The sequence below is a fragment of the Myotis lucifugus genome, unplaced genomic scaffold (genome assembly GCF_000147115.1).
Source record: "Myotis lucifugus unplaced genomic scaffold, Myoluc2.0 scaffold_15, whole genome shotgun sequence".
Lineage (NCBI taxonomy): Eukaryota > Metazoa > Chordata > Mammalia > Chiroptera > Vespertilionidae > Myotis > Myotis lucifugus.
Window position 1 is genome coordinate 6,725,808 of NW_005871063.1, and position 18,191 is coordinate 6,743,998.

The following is an 18,191-nucleotide window of genomic DNA, read 5'->3' on the forward strand; positions in this document are numbered from 1 at the left end:
GAATGAATCGAAATTATACTTACTTTTGTCAGATCAGCAAAAAATATACATATTTTTTGGTGTGCCGCAGGATTTTACTAATTAGTTTATGTGTACCTTGAGATGAAAATGGTTGAAAATCGCTGCTCAAAAATATGAGACTTTAAGACTCATATTTTTAATAGCATTTAAATTGGTACTGTTAATGGACACTTTTACAGCTCAAGACTGAGCCTTTTCAAACACTTCCATAAAATTGGTTGCATTGCTTTACATTTATAAAACCCCACTGCATTTTCAAAGCAAATGGGCATTTATGCAAAGAATAGTGTAACATATGCCTAACTGCCTGTTACAAAGCTATTATTATTTGTTAATACAAATGTCCACTTGAATAGTGCAAATAAAATGTCCCTGGGAAGTCTGACAGTTTTTTGTTGAAGAAACCTCTGTTTTTAGATACCTATAAGCGTTTTCCTTCATTACAGTCTTAGAATCAAATTTCTGAAAGTCACGAAAGAAAATCCAGAGGATAGCACTAAATTATGCCACGCAAGAGCCCACACTCATCATTTCATTAAGTTTTTCTGATGTTTGTCAAACCTCCAAAGTACACTTATGTTCATAGAGGCATTTTTGTTCTTATTTACTTTTCACTTTTATTTAAATGAAAATACATTTATTTGGAGATTTTTGATGTAACATTCTTGACTGGCTATAATGGTCGGTAGCAGTCACATACTTGTATTTTCCTAGAAAAATATCACCTGTTCTCTTGCATCACTGTGCCTGTTTTCAGAATTACATGAAGCCTCCATGAAAGCTTATACTATTAAACACGTTCATCTATGCAAGAAAATGAGCTGTTTATCTGTGGATGAAGCAAGCTTATCTACGAAGGGATATCATTATGTGTGGGGAGGCCGTCTATTCAAACATGCATTTATTCATTCAACCAATATTTGTAGAGTGCCTACTTGGAATCTGGCATTTTATAAAGTGTGGTAAACAAAAATCGTAAGCAGTGTATTACATGGATCCACCATGAAGATGACAGTTTCAGGGAAATAATGTACATAGATAGATGGTAAATAGAGAGAGAGATAATAGCATTACTTTTATGAACTAATAGTATAGGTTGCTCAGAGAGGATCAACAATTCCTGCGGCAAAGTTTAAGGTGGGCTAGAGAATGAATAGAAAGTAGCTAAGCAAATGGGAATGGGTAGAAAGGTTTCTAGGATGGGGAAGCAGTGTGCAAAGACCCTGAACCTGGAAGAAAGAGAACACATAAAAAAGTCTGCTGTGAACAGAACCTGGAGGCCAAAGGGAGGAATAGCCAAGATGAGGCTGGAGATGTAAGAATATGTTGCATCCGCCTAGGCTATTTTCTAAATAAATTTAAACACCTTGTCCCTGCACACCTCCTCTGTCAGGAATTGAGGCCTCAATAACAGCTGCTCTAGTTGGTGATGACTTCTACAGTCGCTCCTGGAGCAAAGCAGCTTCTTCCTGGTCTCTGCAGCCCATAGAAGAAGTGAGTTCCAGGGTCTTCATTAGTCAGCAGTTGCACAAAGGCTGCTGATCCATCTTTTCTCAAAGAGCTCTGAGACTCTTAATGACAATTCTGTCTGACTTCAGAACCATGGAGACAGCTGTCAGATGTCCTAGCTGTGCCCTCTGGTGGCAGCGGGAGTATTACCCAGCTCTTTGGGGAAGGGTAATTAAACTACCTCTCCAAGTTTGCAAATAAGCGAGTGTAGAGACAAACCCCGAGAGGAAAGTCTACCTTAACAGCCTGCCCACTTCCAGTTCTCCTATGATGGCTTCTAGCCACAGTGTTCACAGCAGTCCAAATGACTAATGCTGTGATAAGTCATTTTAAAGCCCATTGCTAAGTGAAATAAGCCAGTCAGAGAAAGATAATTATCACATGATCTCACTCATGTGTGGATTATAATGAACAGCATAACCTGATGAAAAAAAATAGATTCAGAGACAAAGTGTCATCGAACAGATCGTCAAACTCAGAGGGTAGGCAGGGGAGTGGGGTGGGGAGGAGGGTTGAGGGGCAAGAGGTCAACCAAAGAACTTGTATGCATATAAACATAACCAATGGACAAAGACAATAGGGGGGGGTGAAGGCCGGGGTTGGGGGTTGGGGGTAGGCTGGAAGAGGACAATGGGGAAAAGGGGACATATGTAATACATTCAACAATAAAGAATAAAAAAAAGACCAATGGGGGTCTCAGAACTCTGACTACACACGCATTTTTAATCCAACCTCTCTCTTGTGACTGACTTATCTTAAACCATCTTCAGTCATTTCCGGTCTGTTTGCTTCATTTCCTTCATGACCCACCTCCTGTACTATAATCGTTGGGTGTGCATCCTTCTTTGATTTAGTAAAACTGTTTACTGAGTTCCCTTGGTAACAAAAAGTGAAAAGTCTTCCTCTTTTTGGGGTCCAGGCACACCACTCAGTTTTATGTCTGATGAACTTAAAGCCACAGCACCAGACCCAGAAGCCATCTTTTTGCTTGTATTTGAGGTCTTTTGGCCTAAACATCCCTTTCCTTGGCACCTGGATCTCTGAGATAATGAGATTCCACATGCCATACTTTAAGAAATGAAGATGGGGGGAGAGGGTGCATGGAGAACAAAGTTAGATCTAGCCAGACTAGTGGAAGCAGGTATCTCTGGTTTCAAAGTCTGAGATAACTAGATAAGAGATCTGTAGAGGACAGAGTATGTTTACCCATACTCTGCAAGGAATCCTGCAAGGAAGAACAGAAGGTCAAAGTATAGGTGCCAATCTTCTTATGGGAGGAGCATTAGAAAAAACAGGTTGGTGTAAGAGCTTTCAAGGTATTGTTTTCTCATGGGAAGAGTGGCCTTTGAAGTTCCCTCAGCACAGCACTTGTGTCTTCTCTGAGCTACGCTTAAGAGCCTTGTGGGGCCTAGTGCTCTGGGCTGAATTTGCTTTTATCACATCTTGCTTCTGATCAGGGCATGACTCTCAAATAGTTACTTATTCACTGTCATAACTCAAACTCCAGCATTAGCAACCTTTGATGAAAGGGTGAAGGGTTCATTCACTGTGCGAGATTTGGTCTCTTCTCAGAACACTGGAGATTCCTAGTCCATGGGACTTGTATAGGCATGTGGTAGAACTGTATTTCCAGGATCTCTGCCTCCTTCCGTATTTCTGGGTTGACTGTCTGGCTTGTTGTCCACTCTGCACCTGGGAAGCACTGGGCATTGTCCACGTATTATTGCTTCATAGCAAAGAGGTCCTAGAAGAATTTTGAAGCAATTCAGGATCTAAATGGCACCGGGATATTCCTCTGAAAACTAATTTCTATCACTTCATTTATATAATGATTTCTTCCTTTGTTGTAGACCGAAAGCTTTCCAGATCAACCTCTGGATAATCAGAGGATATCAAGTATAATATCTCTAAATATTTCAAAGTTATTGTTTCTTTAGGAATTTGAATTCCTATTGGATTAGTTATACCGTTATTACTACTCAGTATGTTCTCATATACCATTGCTGCGCATGAGAACGCATCCTATATAATAAAGAGGTAATATGCAAATTGATGGTTACACCCTCACACAAGATGGCTGCTCCCATGTGGGTACAAGATGGCTGGCAGGGGAGGGCAGTTGTGGGCAACCAGGCTATCAGGGGAGGCATTTGAGGGTGACCAGGCCATCAGGGGAGGGCAGTTGAAGGTGACTGGGCCGGCAGGGCAGGCAGTTGGGGGGGTGCAGGCCTGCAGGGGAGGGAGGGCAGTTGGGGGGGACCAGGCCTGTAGGGGAGGGCATTTGGGGGCAACCGGGCCTGTAGGGGAGGGAAGTTGGGGGTGACCAGGACTGCAGGGGAGCAGTTAGGCGTCGATCAGGCTGGCAAGGGAGCAGTTAGGGGTGATCAGGCTGGCAGGCAGAAGTGGTTAGGGGCAATCAGCCAGGCAGGGAGGCAAGTGGTTGGGAGCCAGCAGTCCCTGTGGGATCGGGCCTAAACCGGCAGTCAGAAGGCTGGACTGAGGGACATTCACCTCCCCCCCCCACCCAGTGCACAAATTTCATGCACTGGGCCTCTAGTCCTATATAATAAAAGGGTAATATGGAAATAGACCGAACTGCAGAACAACCAACCAACCAATGAAAGCATAATATGTTAATGATATGCTAAGGCTGCTCAACCACTTGCTATGACATGCACTGAGCACCAGGTGGCAGACAGTCAACTGGTTGACCAGTTGCTATGACGTGCACTGACCACCAGGGGGCAGATGCTCTGACTGGTAGGTTAACTTGCTGCTGGGGTCTGGCTGATCAGGACTGAGTGAGATGGGCTGGTCACACCCTGGAGCCCTCCTGTGGTCCCTCCCCAGCCCGATCATGCACCCATGGGGTCCCTGGGCCTGGCCTGTGCCCTGTTGCAATCCAGGACCTCTCGGGGGATGTTGGAGAGCCAGTTTCATTCCGATCCCACAGGCCACTCCCTTTGGGAGGGCGCCAGATGCAGGGCTCATGGCTGGTGAGCAGTGCTGTGGTAGCGTGAGCCTCTCCCAATTGGGACTGATTGGGCATGAGCCCACGGCAGGCACAGTGGGGCCTGGATGAGCAGGAGCGGCAGATAGGAGCTGCAGGTGGCATTGGACTGCAGGTTTCAGCCTGATCCCTGCAGGACACCCAGAGGGACCCCACCCGTGCACGAATTTGTGCACTGGGCCTCTAGTGTTCAGATAAGTTGCTGAAAATAGGGTTGGGAGGTGGGTCAATCATTCCTCATTTGGTCCATTCTAGAGAGGTATGTGCTTCATTTGACTTTAAGAAGCCATAAATTTCCATTAGCATTTATATCACAAGCCTTATTATGGACAATCACTCATATTTACCTCTAATTCAGAAAGAATGACTCCAGATCTACCCCATCTATTCCTACATATGCAACATATCTCTTTTCCTTACAGACATATGGATTTAAAGACAAATTCAAATCACTTTATAAATAATTTTAAAAAGATGCTTAAGAGGCTTTGTTTTAGCCAAGGCATAGTGTTTCAAGATGTTATTTTAATAATTTTATTCATTATTATAACTGCATGCCCAGGGGCCCTGATAGGAAATATTCTGTATACATTTTAAATGGTAGTAATATAAAATACCAACAAAAGAAGCAACATTTTTTAAAAATATATTTTTATTGATTTTTTACAGAGAGGAAGGGAGAGGGATAGAGAGTTAGAAACATCGATGAGAGAGAAACATCGATCAGCTGCCTCCTGCACAACCCCTACTGGGGATGTGCCCGCAACCAAGGTACATGCCCTTGACTGGAATCGAACCTGGGACCCTTCAGTCTGCAGGCTGACGCTCTATCCACTGAGCCAAACCGGTCACGACAGAAGCAACATTTTTAATGTAAACCTGGGTAAATCTGTAATTGTGTTTTGAAAGAATAAATTAAGTTGGGCTATGTGGAATAAAAATTCTCAATTTCTCATCAATATTAATGTCTATATATCAAAAGTTATGTGTATATTTATTGTTTACAAAGCAGAGACAATATTTTCATAGGCTGAAAAGTTCTATTTCTTAGCAGAAACAATAAGTAATGGCTCTTCACAAGGCATATTTTTCTCCCTGTGGTTAAAAAACCAAGTACTTTTAAAAAAACCACATATTTTATTTTATTTTTATTTTTTTGTTAATCCTCACTGAGGATATTTTTCCATTGATTTTTTTAGGGAGATTGGAAGAGAGAGGGAAAGACAGAGAGAAACATTGATGTGACAGAAACATATCAATTGGTTGCCTCCTGCACAAGCCCCAATCAGAGCCCAGGCCAGGGAGGAGGCTGCAACCAAGTACGTGCCCTTGACCAGAATCAAACCCAGGACCCTTTGGTCCACAGGCTGACACTCTATCCATTGAGCCAACCATGTGCTAGGGCAACCAAGCACATTTTCATAAGAGTACCTACAGGAAAAGAAATAAAAACAAAAACTAATTATTATGGTTATACAAACTTGTGAGAAGCTCAATTACCCATGAATTCAGAACCAGTCTCCAATACAATAGTGTAGGGAACAGATGGTACCCTATGTTAGAAATGAGCCAACCTTCATGGGATCATAAGAGCCCATGAGATAGACACCTAAAATTCTTAGCCATTGTATGATTCATCAAACTGGTAGAAACATGGCAATGTTTCTAGTTCTTGAGGATGACATGCAATGTCCCAGCTGGTCAAAATGTCTTCTCCTAAAGTTGTTATGTTAAAGATAAATTATTGCCCACATTTGCCAATACTAAATGCTAACACAATCAGTGTGATCTCCTACCACCACCTCCTGCGAAAGATGACCACAGGGTTGTTACAGTTATAATAATTTCCACCTCAGTTTGTTTAGATTATCTGGGAAGATGTAATGTCACCACTCAGAAGACAAGGAAGAGAACAGCAGTGTGCTTTCTGAAAGCCCTGCTTTCTTTTTTATCAGGGCTCCATAACCTAGCTAAGCACAATAGCCTTCATGTGTTGAACTCATACTGTGTCCCATAGTTCATATGTAAAATCTTTTTCTTTTTAACTTCATGAAAATTCAATGAGTAAAGTGTCATCTCTACTTTGTAACTGGAGAAAATGTGACTTTAAATGGTTATTAGTGACAGAGGAGCCAATTTTGGATTTAGCCCTGTGATCTCTAACGCAAAGCCCATTCTCTTAGTTCCTCTGAAATACGGCCTTCCTGCACCTCCCGGGTGAAGGGAGAGGCATGGAGTTTCTTTTCTGCTTTTTCATTGTTAATGCTGTTCCTGGAGCACTGCTTTGTAGCAGAAGGAAATGATGTATTTTTGATGTATTAAAACACCAACCCATTTCCTGCGGCTTTTCATATATAATACAGGCACTCCAGGTATTGCCAATGAGGGGCAGCTTCTAAACTTGTAAGAGGGAAATCTCGGAGGGCCACATGTCCTCCCCCCAAATCTTGATTGTGACTAAAGTATCAATGAACCTTCACTATTGAAATAGATGTACTGAGGATGTAAACCATACAGGCAATTTATTGAGTGCTTCTCTATGCTAGGTACTCGCTCCCCCAAGTTAAAAAATGGCATAATATAGAAAAAACATCCCTCAAAGAGTTTATAGTCCTCTTGGGGAAACTTTATGAAAAAGAGCCTAACATATCTAGATGTGTCTATGTGCTTTTCTCTACATTAGTTAAGAAAGAGATTAGAGAAAGCATGGGCATAGGTAGCCCACCTTGTAAGACTTGACAATGCCTGAAATAGAGGAAATCCTAAAATTGCAGTGAGAGAAATATAAAACAGAACAAAGTAAATGAAAAGATGACTGAATATTATACCCAGTGTAAGCTTATTGCCAATAAAGACATTTTTAGGCTTGAACAACTCATATAGTTTGTCCCCTATGTACTCTTTCTAAAATAATCACACAATCTGTACACCCATAAAAATGAAAATCCAACTCAAGAGAGGAGAGAATGAGGTATCTGAAACAGCAATGAGCAGAAAAACCAATGGAATCAAGGCTAAAAAATAACTGTAGATAGCCTGGCTGTGAAACAATGTAGTGATTAAGGATCTATCACAAAAGGTACACCAAAAAGTAGAAATATGATACATTCATACTATAGAATTCTATATGCCCATTTAGTAAAGATAATATTGATGGGAAACATATAAAATGTAATTCATAAAATACGACACTATTTCTGTAAAATATTTACATATGAAAAAGTACTGCAAATATGAATAAAGTATTGACAGGTTCTGGAGAGAGAGGTGGCTTTGCAAAGAGAGCAGGGGCTGATGATGAAGTCAGGCTTTTACTTTTTACTTCATCTCCTATAATTCTATTTAATAAAAGACTAATATGCAAATTGTCCCCTTGACTGGGAGTTCGACCATGAGTTTGACCAGTGGGCAGGGCCGTCCAGCCAAGCACCTGCGGCCCTTTCCCCGGCAGGCCCCATCCTCGATTTTCCCCCACCCCAATCGTGACGGGCTGGCCAGACCCCACCCATGCACAAATTTGAGTACTGGGCCTCCAGTGTTTTGATAAGTGTGAAACTTGGGGTTCAGGGTGTAGATTTTTCTCATGGGTCCTTGTCAGATGAAGTTGAAGAATAAATTCGTGAACTAACAGATTTCTTCAATAAAAATGTAGATGTTTATTGGAAGCATATATAAACTTCATCTGGGCATGGATGTCCCCAAAGGGGATCCCCTGAGGAGAAGCCCCCAAATGGGAAAGACCTGCTCTCTCTCTCTCTCTCTCTCTCTCTCTCTCTAATGGGAAAGAAAAATCTAAACAATCTGCATCTACTGAGTTATAAAGGCTGTAGCTCTTTGTCTGAACATGACCTTTTCTAATTGGTCTCTGTCCTTAATTTGGTACCACCATGCTTTTCTCATTGGTTATTCTGCTATATAGTATTAGTTTCAAAGCTCAAAGCCCATGTGGTACCCCCCTCTCTCTCTTCTCTCCTCTTGCAACGTTCCTCTATCCTCTGTGAAAATATGTTTCCTTCTTCCCAATATCCTGTGACTTCTCTTTATCCTCTGTGAATGTATGTCTTCTTCCCCCCTTATCCTGTGTCATTTCTCTATCCTTTGTATAAGTAAGATAAGCATTTTGGCGTCTCCAGATCCAATCTATGCATTCCTCTCCCATAGACCCTCTCTCAGTTGTTCTGGCTGGAGATGTTTTATTACTCCTCATAGCTCTCCCAGCTGCTCAGGTGAGGGCTGCATTTAATTGCTCAAGCCAGAGATACCTCTGTCCTTGGTTTATAGCTATTTTAATTGCTCAGGCCAGAAATACTTCCATCTTTCCTGCCCCCCCTTCCTATTTGCCTCATTAAGCTAGCTAGCTAACCCTTATCAAGTGTATGAATATAGAACTGCATGATTTAAATTATTTTTAAAAATAAAGGACATGCCCCATGGAATAACTAGGAAGAGCATGTGTGTGTGTGTGTGTGTGTGTGTGTGTGTGTGTGTGTGAGAGAGAGAGAGAGAGAGAGCGCACACGCTAGCATGTGATTCAAAATAAAATCAGAGCCATATGCAAAATGCTAATTGCAATGTCTATAGTGTAGTGTGCCCTTAACCACTAACAGTTAATAGTATGCAACATATATTTAACATTGTGAATCATAAAACTGCCAAAATGATGTTGTAATCATAGAGCAAGGCCATTTTGCATTTTGTTGATTAGTTATTCACTGATGAGAGATCCATTATTTAAGCTTCAGGTTGTTTAAAATTTTTGTTTGGCTTCAAGTATTCATACAGTTGATGAAATAAGTACATGATTTTCAAAGCAATTTGAAATTATTTATATTAAACAGTAATAGATCAACAGTACCATGTGCAAGTTGGCAGAAATTACAAGGCATCTTATTGCTTGTAAAAAGAGGTATACAAACATCTGGAGGTACCTCTAATTGGAGAAAGTATATGTAAAAGGAGTGTATTTTTAAAAATACATATATTTTATGGATTTTTTAAAGAGAGGAAGGGAGAGGGATAGAGAGTTAGAAACATCGATGAGAGAGAAACATTGATCAGCTGCCTCCTGCACAACCCCTACTGGGGATGTGCTCGCAACCAAGGTACATGCCCTTGACTGGAATTGAACCTGGGACCCTTCAGTCTGCAGGCCGACGCTCTAGCCACTGAACCAAACTGGTTAGGGAAGGAGTGTAATTTTTATATTTTATCTCATAAGGCCAGGAGCATAATTGAGGTGGCAATGAAGTTAAGGAGTGGTTAATACCCAAAAGTGGTGTCTTCAAACAATATTTTAATAGCTAACATATTGATGTTATGATTATATACCTATGCTGAAAATATATTAAAGTATGGCCCTAACACATAAAAAGGAGTTAGATCAAAGTGTAGTAACACTCCCAACATTGCATGGTAGTCTTTTCTCCCTAGTCCTATACACAGGTCCTGCCCGAGACATGCCTTTCATGTTACCTGTCTTTGTTTATGGTGGAAAGAAATGACCTTTTTCTTCATACCTATTTAGCAATGTTTGCAAAACAAACATCTATTTTAAAATGTCTATACCTCATCATGTTAAGAATCATTATTATTCTCAATGTTTCTAAAATAATGAGACAAGCAACACATAATTTGTGGAAATGGTCTCATTGAATCAGTGAGCCAGCTCCTGAAATGGGCATTGGCCTCTTTTGACATGGAACATTATATTCAGCTAAGAAGCATAGCATTTTGGTGTTTTTGGTATTATAAAGAAAATTATCATTAATTGTAGAAAAAAAGGCACAATGCTTGGCCCTTTCAGAATTAGATAAATTTGAAGTTGTCAGCTTTTCTTTGTACTCATCTTTAAGCCATATCCTCCCCAGTTTTGTTATCACTCATATGTACTGACATCAAAGGATCTTTAAGTGACTTTTAAAAGGAAACTCTCTTAATATGTTTGTAAAATCAATGGCAGAGGGTGTTCTGGGCACAGGGTTTTCTTTTGCAATGATGTTGTTCATTCAGTAGGGCTCAAAATCTATTTCTATTTTATGTGCGTATTTATGTGCTTCAAAGATGAAAGTTCTTAAGATGTGAAGCAGTACGATAGAAGGAGAAAGGCAATGATTCCTGACTGCATCTGGGAGCAGATGTATCAAGCTAGTTGTTCTTCTTTCCCATCTGGCATTATTAGCTCTTTTCCACTGTCCAAAGTAGCTTTAATAAGGTGGATTTTAAAAGTCAAGGTTCTTCTTTTTAAGTGCGTTTAGTATTAGACTTTTACTTGGAATTTCAATCTTGCCCATGCCTGCTTCCCCCCCACCCTCATCTTCACGTGGTTTCTACTATATTATTTTCCTTCAATTATTCTCTTTTGTCTCTACCTACCTTGGCACCTCTTCTGCTTGTCCTCAAAGCATTGGCATTTTTTTACATGTCATCACCACCTTCTTCTCTATACCATGCTCTATCTATACAGTACCCTCCACTCATACTACATCAACATCACCACCTCCTCATTTCTCCAGACTTTCAGACCCATCTTATAAACATTCTTTTAAATAGCCTCATCAGAATGACTTGCAGGCACTTCAATGTTCAATGTCCCCATGAGATTTTAATTTTATTTTCCAGCTAACTTGTTCTGTATCCCTTATAGTGTAAGCAAACACATTAACTTTTTCATGTTCCTGCTTAGCCAATATATTATCAAGTTGAGTTAATCCTACCTCTAAAATATCTTGCACGTCCATTTCTTTTTTTTCTCTTTTTCTCTGCCTTGGTTCAGGCTCATTGACTTTCTGAAATAAAATATTGCAATTAGTTATTTAACTAGTCATTCTTTCTCCAAGTCCTCTTCCTACCAGCCAACCTACCCTTCAAAGTCCACTCAGTGATTCTTCTAGAGCCAGGACAGCATACTTAAAAACAAAACAGAACAAAATATGGTGATTTCCCATTACTTGTAAGATAAAGCTTAAATGTCTTTGCAGAACCTGCACAGTTTGACCTCAGGGTACCTTATTCAAATTCTATTGACTTCTTGCAAGTTGTTTCTCTGTTTCTCCTCCCTATCAGTGCTCCCCAAGGCTCAGAGATTATTTTCTAGTCTCAAGTTTGACATGTCCTTTCAGCTTGGTTCTTTTGCCCAGTTTGTTCCTTATGCTTAGAACTCCTCTGATCCAATCTCTATCTTCTTAACCCTCAAACCTCTTTTATCTTTCAGGTCTGAGGATCTTATTTTCTGCTACATCCCAACCTTTTAACTCTGACTGTGCCTCCTACAATGTTGTACATAGTATTGGTCACATCACTGTTATTTGCTGAATTGATTCTCCCATTAGACTGGGATGTCCTTGAGGGCAAAAACCATGTCTCATTCTTATATTTCTACTAGAGGCCTGGTGCACGACATTCGTGCACTTGGGAAAGGACGGGGGGCGGTCCCTCAGCCAGGCCTGCACCCTCTCGCAGTCTGGGAACCCTCAGGGGATGTTCACGTGCTAGCCTAAGCAGGCTTAAGCTGGCAGGCAGACAACACCCGAGGGGTTCTTAGCTCCTGCACCTCCATGGCACTCCCCCTGTGGGAGCGCTGCTCAGCCAGAAGCCAGGCTCGCTGCTCCTGAGCGCTGCCTTGGAGGCAGGAGAAGCTCCTGCCACCGCTGCTGCGCTTGCCAGCCGTGAACCTGGCTTCTGGCTGAGAGGCAGTCCTCCTGTGGAAGCGCACTGACAGTGAGGGGCAGCTCCTGCGTTGAGTGTCTGCCCCATGGTGGTCAGTGCGCATCATAGTGACCAGTTGTTCTGCCGTTTGGTCGATTTGCATATTAGGGTTTTATTATATAGGATTATTTAATGCAATATTAGCAGAGTCTCACTATATAGTTATTGAATTATTAATACAACAACATAAATTGGGGTTCTGGAAGGGTCTGGCAACTTTCCTATGGACCCTTCCTGGTTTTTCGTGATTGATATTCTCTTTTAGACATTGCCCTGCTCCTCTCCTAATCTAAGTGAAAGAGAGAATATGAGTATTCAAGACAGTGTTGATAACAGCTGAAACCTGCTCTGATTCTCTACCCAAACTGAGATGTTCTAGAGTGTTTTCTTGACTGTTGGCACTACTGGAAGCCTTTCACATCATCCCATTGAAGGCAAAGAGTCCACTGCATCTGGTCATTAAACAATTTAATAGCTAAACTTATGCTCATCATTTGTTAACGTAAGTTTTACTGTCTACTCAACCTGTCATATTTTTTTTTGGTGTCAAGGTAGCACTTTCAAGAATATATGTTTCCTTTTTAATTGTTTTAGGTTTTGGTTATGTAAAGGAAGATTTATTTTAGAAAAAATATTTTTGCTCTCAATTATAAGTAATTCATTTACATGAAATATTACCCAGTGGGATTCAGAGTATATAGTAGTTAGTAATACTAATGTTGAACACTCAACATAGTTCAGGCACTCTCTGTCTTAGTGTTTTAAATGGAGTATTCTGTTTAATTCTCACAATAGCTCTGGGAAGGAGTGGGTGTCATTTTCCTATTCTTTCGAAGAGTAAAACAGAAACATAAACAAGTTAAGGAACTTGGCTGCATCATACATCACATCCTGAATTGAGATTCAGGCAGTCTGACTCTGGAGCTCACACTCATAATTACTACAGCTGTGGAGAGTATAATTTAGAACTGAATTTCTATTCTACCTGAAAACCAGAGGTTTGTCTGCCTGCCATAATCTTATAATCCTTTCAAATATATTGGTTCTTCTTCCTTGAAATCATGTCTCCTGCTTATACATTTTTTTCTTCCACCCTCCCAGATGCCACTGGTAAATTGCACTTTAATTCCCTTTTGCCTCCTTCTTTGGGACAATTTCATTACTGCTTCATGAGCCAGTGCACCATGGATGTACAGCCCCTCTAGATTGACAATTATGTATGGAATATTGTGTATTAGATGTTTTCATTTATGTCCCTTTTCCTAAACCACATTTTAAAACCCTTAAGATAAAAAAGTATGTCTTATGCAATATGTTCCTTACTCATAATAAATGATAATAAACATTTTGTTTTGACCTGTTGAAAAATACCAGAGTCCCTGCAAAACTAAGTTTTCTGACATGATTGTGACATGGATTAACAAAAGTCTATAGGATGTTGGTTGACATATTTCAGAGAGTCATACAGTTTTAAAGTTTATAGTAATTCTGAAGTATAAAAAAGAATTATAAAATTTTACTTTAAAACTGTTTAGATTTTGGTGGTAAGAAATCATAACTTTAGTTTGATTTCTGTTGGAGTTCAATTTGCTTTATTCATGTTAGATGAACCTGTGACTCATCAAAGTCAATGCTTTTACAGTCTTCGTCAGGTTTAGTGGTGGCTTTCTTTCCTATTTCTTTTCTTTTCTTTTTTGAATCCACCTACACCTCATCTCTTACATCATTATGTAAAACCAGGAGTGGTATTTTGTTACATATTAATAAATATTGGCCAGATGCTGAAGGTACTTTAAGAAGTGTCATCATTTGATTCTGCGTCTCTCTGAACGGGCTTTGATCTGTGTGCTGGATGTTCAGACACTGAGATGTAAATGCCATTTTCTGTTCTGTTTTCAGGTCACGTGTGCCAATTTAACAAATGGTGGAAAGTCAGAACTTCTAAAATCGGGAAGCAGCAAATCCACACTAAAGCACATATGGACAGAAAGCAGCAAAGACTTGTCTATCAGCCGCCTCCTGTCACAGACTTTTCGTGGCAAAGAAAACGACACAGATTTAGACCTGCGATATGACACCCCAGAACCTTATTCTGAGCAAGACCTCTGGGACTGGCTGAGGAACTCCACGGACCTTCAAGAGCCTCGGCCCAGGGCCAAGCGAAGGCCCATTGTTAAGACGGGCAAGTTTAAGAAAATGTTTGGATGGGGTGACTTTCATTCCAACATCAAAACAGTGAAGCTAAACCTGTTGATAACTGGAAAAATTGTAGATCATGGCAATGGGACATTTAGTGTTTACTTCAGGCATAATTCCACGGGTCAAGGGAATGTATCTGTCAGCTTGGTGCCCCCGACAAAAATAGTGGAATTCGACTTGGCACAACAAACCGTGATTGATGCCAAAGATTCCAAGTCCTTTAACTGTCGCATCGAATATGAAAAGGTTGACAAGGCCACCAAGAACACACTCTGCAACTATGACCCTTCAAAAACCTGTTACCAGGAGCAGACCCAAAGTCATGTATCCTGGCTCTGCTCCAAGCCCTTCAAGGTGATCTGTATTTACATTTCCTTTTATAGTACAGATTATAAACTGGTACAGAAAGTGTGCCCCGACTACAACTATCACAGCGACACACCTTACTTCCCCTCGGGATGAGGGTGATCGTGAGGTGGATTGAGACTGAAGCCTGAGGAGTTAAAGGTCATATGACAGGGCTGTCGCCTCAGAGAAGAAGGTCACATCTGTTGCCTGGAATATGTCTACACTGCTGCTCTTGTCAACTGGCTGCAAAACTGCTAGTGGAAAACAATCTGATGTAATTTCTGCCCAGTCAGCTTCATCTCTCAGTATAGTTGTAAATCACCATAGGTTTTCAAGCCACACTTGAAGACACGCTCTCACACATAGATGTACACAAACACACACACTGAACACATTTCAGCTGGCATCTGTCACGACTCCTGTTCAGAGGGCTTGCATTGTCTGACTCATAATGGTTCAGGATCAAACATCATCAGGCAAAAGGATTAACTTGACAGTGGATGGTTTCTAACACTTGCTGTTGTGGAAATCCCTTTTAAAGTCTTGAGCACATGCTAATCAATAGTCCCCATTCATGCATACCTATTGCTTGGAGTAGCTGTACTGGTAAATACTACTGTAGGAGTATATGCTTGTTAAAATGGAAAAAATATGTCTTTAGAGCTCAGTATTCTTTATTTTATGAACAACAACAAAGTGTAGTAACTTTTTTTCCAGCATACTGTAGGCACATTCAAGGTGATACAAGATGGCTCTTTTTTCTATGGAGGGAGCCTGTTCTCAGTAAAGATGAGCCAACATTTGGAATTTACATGTGGGCAGATACTGGAGTACAGCTTCCATCACCAACCATTGGACTTTTTGCAAAGTTGAGACCAGCTAAAGCTGCTTAAAACAAGTTCTGATCATTCTATAAGAAAGGAAATGCCTGACAGACACCATGTAAGTTATAAGTGTCTGTCTTATCTTTACTACACACAAATATTGTAATAAATTCAATATCCTAGTCTTCATTTGTATGAATGGTTTGTATTGTACATAGTTTAACCAAGTGTTATTTGAGCTGCTTATTAATATTAACTTGTACTTGTCTCTCTGCTTGTTATTGGTTAAAAAAGAAAAAAAAAGGATATGAGGAATCCATTTTATCAATGTAGCTGTGAATTCCATTAAAAAAGGAAAGTTAATGTACAAAGCATTTATTCAGCTCAAGTATTGTTGACAGCTATACACATATACCATTACAGTCTGTCTGTATTTAGATATTTTATTTCTGGACAAAATGAAATGTACATAAAAATAAAATGCTTAAAGTTGAGTTTCAATATGTGCTTGTGTAGGATGATGATTTAAGTGGTTCTGACCAGAAGAATGTATTGAAACACATGGTTTTGCATCATATATCTCTAAACTTGTACAGAACTATCTAACCTGCTATTAGTTTCCCAGTCAAAACAACTTAGGAGTTTCCATATCAAGGCTGGAAAACAATTGTGGCATAAGGCGTTGCATACATTTTTGCTTTACTGTCATGTTAATTATTCAAGAATACCAAAAATCAATGAACACAAGGGGATCATTGAGATCTCCTAAATTAATTGCAACTGGTTGGGCTTTTTCTTGTACAGTCTTTATTTAGCAGGGGGATTGAGAGGAAGGTAATCTTTTTACTTTTAAAAAAAAAGTCAAGGTGTCTGAAGACTGTGGCTGATATTCTACTGTAATGACTCAGCTCAATTGAGAATATTACACCAGCAGTAGAATGCTTTAGTGCTCGATTTACCTATACTAAGTGAGGTCAACTTATCTATATAGCATTGTTTACAGACATTAAACTTTTTCTTAAAAATAATTACTCTATACAATCCCAGCAAAATAAACAGAAGAAGAAATATGTAAGGTAACTCATTTTTAAAGGCACAAATTGGGGATTGGGATATGAAGAGTTTAAAAGGTCAACTAAAGAGGCTGAATAAAGAACGCTTACCCCTTCTCATTTCCCTTTCATGCTGCATAGAAATAAATAAATGTGTTTTCATGTAGAAAATAACAGAAGGTACTACAGGGAAGCCTGAACCACAAGAGTTCTAAAGTAAGAGCTCAGTAATTGATTTCACTAATGAGAGGCTTCATCAGCAAATTAAAGATACACCATCCTGTTAAATGTCCATCTCTCAAACTTTTCCAATATAACTAGACAACCATTTATATCAAGGTATTAATTAATTTGCCATGGGATTTAGAAGCTAATGTTCAAACAGACTCTCTGGATCGCCAGGCAATAAGAGCTTCATGAGTTCTAGCTGCTGGACATCCTTTCCACGGCTAAATCTTGTTATTCTGGGGTTTATTTATCAGAGTGATTACTTAGGAGTTAGTTCTCTCTTAACAAAAAGGGGAATAAGTGAGAAGGGAAAGATAATGTTTTCTAGGATCATTTGCTTGGTGGACCATGACTTTCACCATGTGATCTAATCTGTCCTTTTGCTATCCACAATTCAAGATGACATGAAAATATGCTTCAACTCTGCTTGGCTACCCTGCTCTTTAGCCTCCTGATGAAACGTTTATTTTAAAATTTTGTAAACATTCAGAACATAGATAACTAACATTCAATGAACTGAATCAGTTTTCTGTAGTTTTTCTTTAGAAGAAAAAGAAAATATAGCAAACTTCCTTCTAATAAGGTTTTCCATTTTTAAAATTCCAAGCTTTCAGGACTTTTTTTTTTCTGGACCTGTACACACTTCTCCTAAACTCCTACTTCATCAACACCTCCATTTGTAATATAGAAAGGTCATGATAATACAGAACTTTGATTCAAAAGACAAGCTATTTGTATCAGTACACTCTTCCTGTTTTAGACAAGGAAGTGGGTGAAGGAAGATGATGAATATGAAGTTTCAAAGGTTCAAATAAAAACTTTATTAGGGCAACTTGTTGCTTCAACAAAGTACTGTACAGTTTTAGTTATGCTAGAAAATCATTTGTTATTTGGAAAAAGTCAACTTTAAGCTGCACTACGGAAACCATTTTCTTTAGTCTCAAATATTATTTCACAGCTTAGCTAAGATACAGAAAAAAACTTCAAGTTGGAAACAGATGACACCTGATGTGATCATGGGCTTGTTATTATCTATTCGTTTCAGAAACATTTTAGTAAGAGTGAAGTTATGAAGACATGATTATCACAGCTTTTTACCTCATGGAAGAAAAATTATACAAGTTATTGATTTACCTAGTTATGATAAAACCAATGAATTGTCATGGTATCGTTATAATTGGGCATTTTAGGGGGCTATGGCTTTTGTGAGAATTTTTCTGCATGAGTAAAAGGGGTATAAACTGTTAACGGTTCAGTCCTGAAGTTCTGGGAGTTACTATTCTGCAAGTAATTGAG

At 39.7% G+C, this 18,191-nt stretch overlaps 1 protein-coding gene across 1 annotated transcript in view; it reads left to right on the forward strand.

The window, feature by feature from the left end:
• Positions 1-16,118, forward strand: part of NXPH1 (neurexophilin 1) — a 269,592-nt gene extending 253,474 nt beyond the window's left edge. Inside the window, exon 3 of the mRNA XM_014452444.2 lies at positions 14,144-16,118. Within this exon, the coding sequence (XP_014307930.1) occupies positions 14,144-14,905 (762 nt within the window). The 3' untranslated portion in view covers positions 14,906-16,118. The remainder of the gene's footprint in view (positions 1-14,143) is intronic.
• Positions 16,119-18,191: the final 2,073 nt, after the last annotated feature.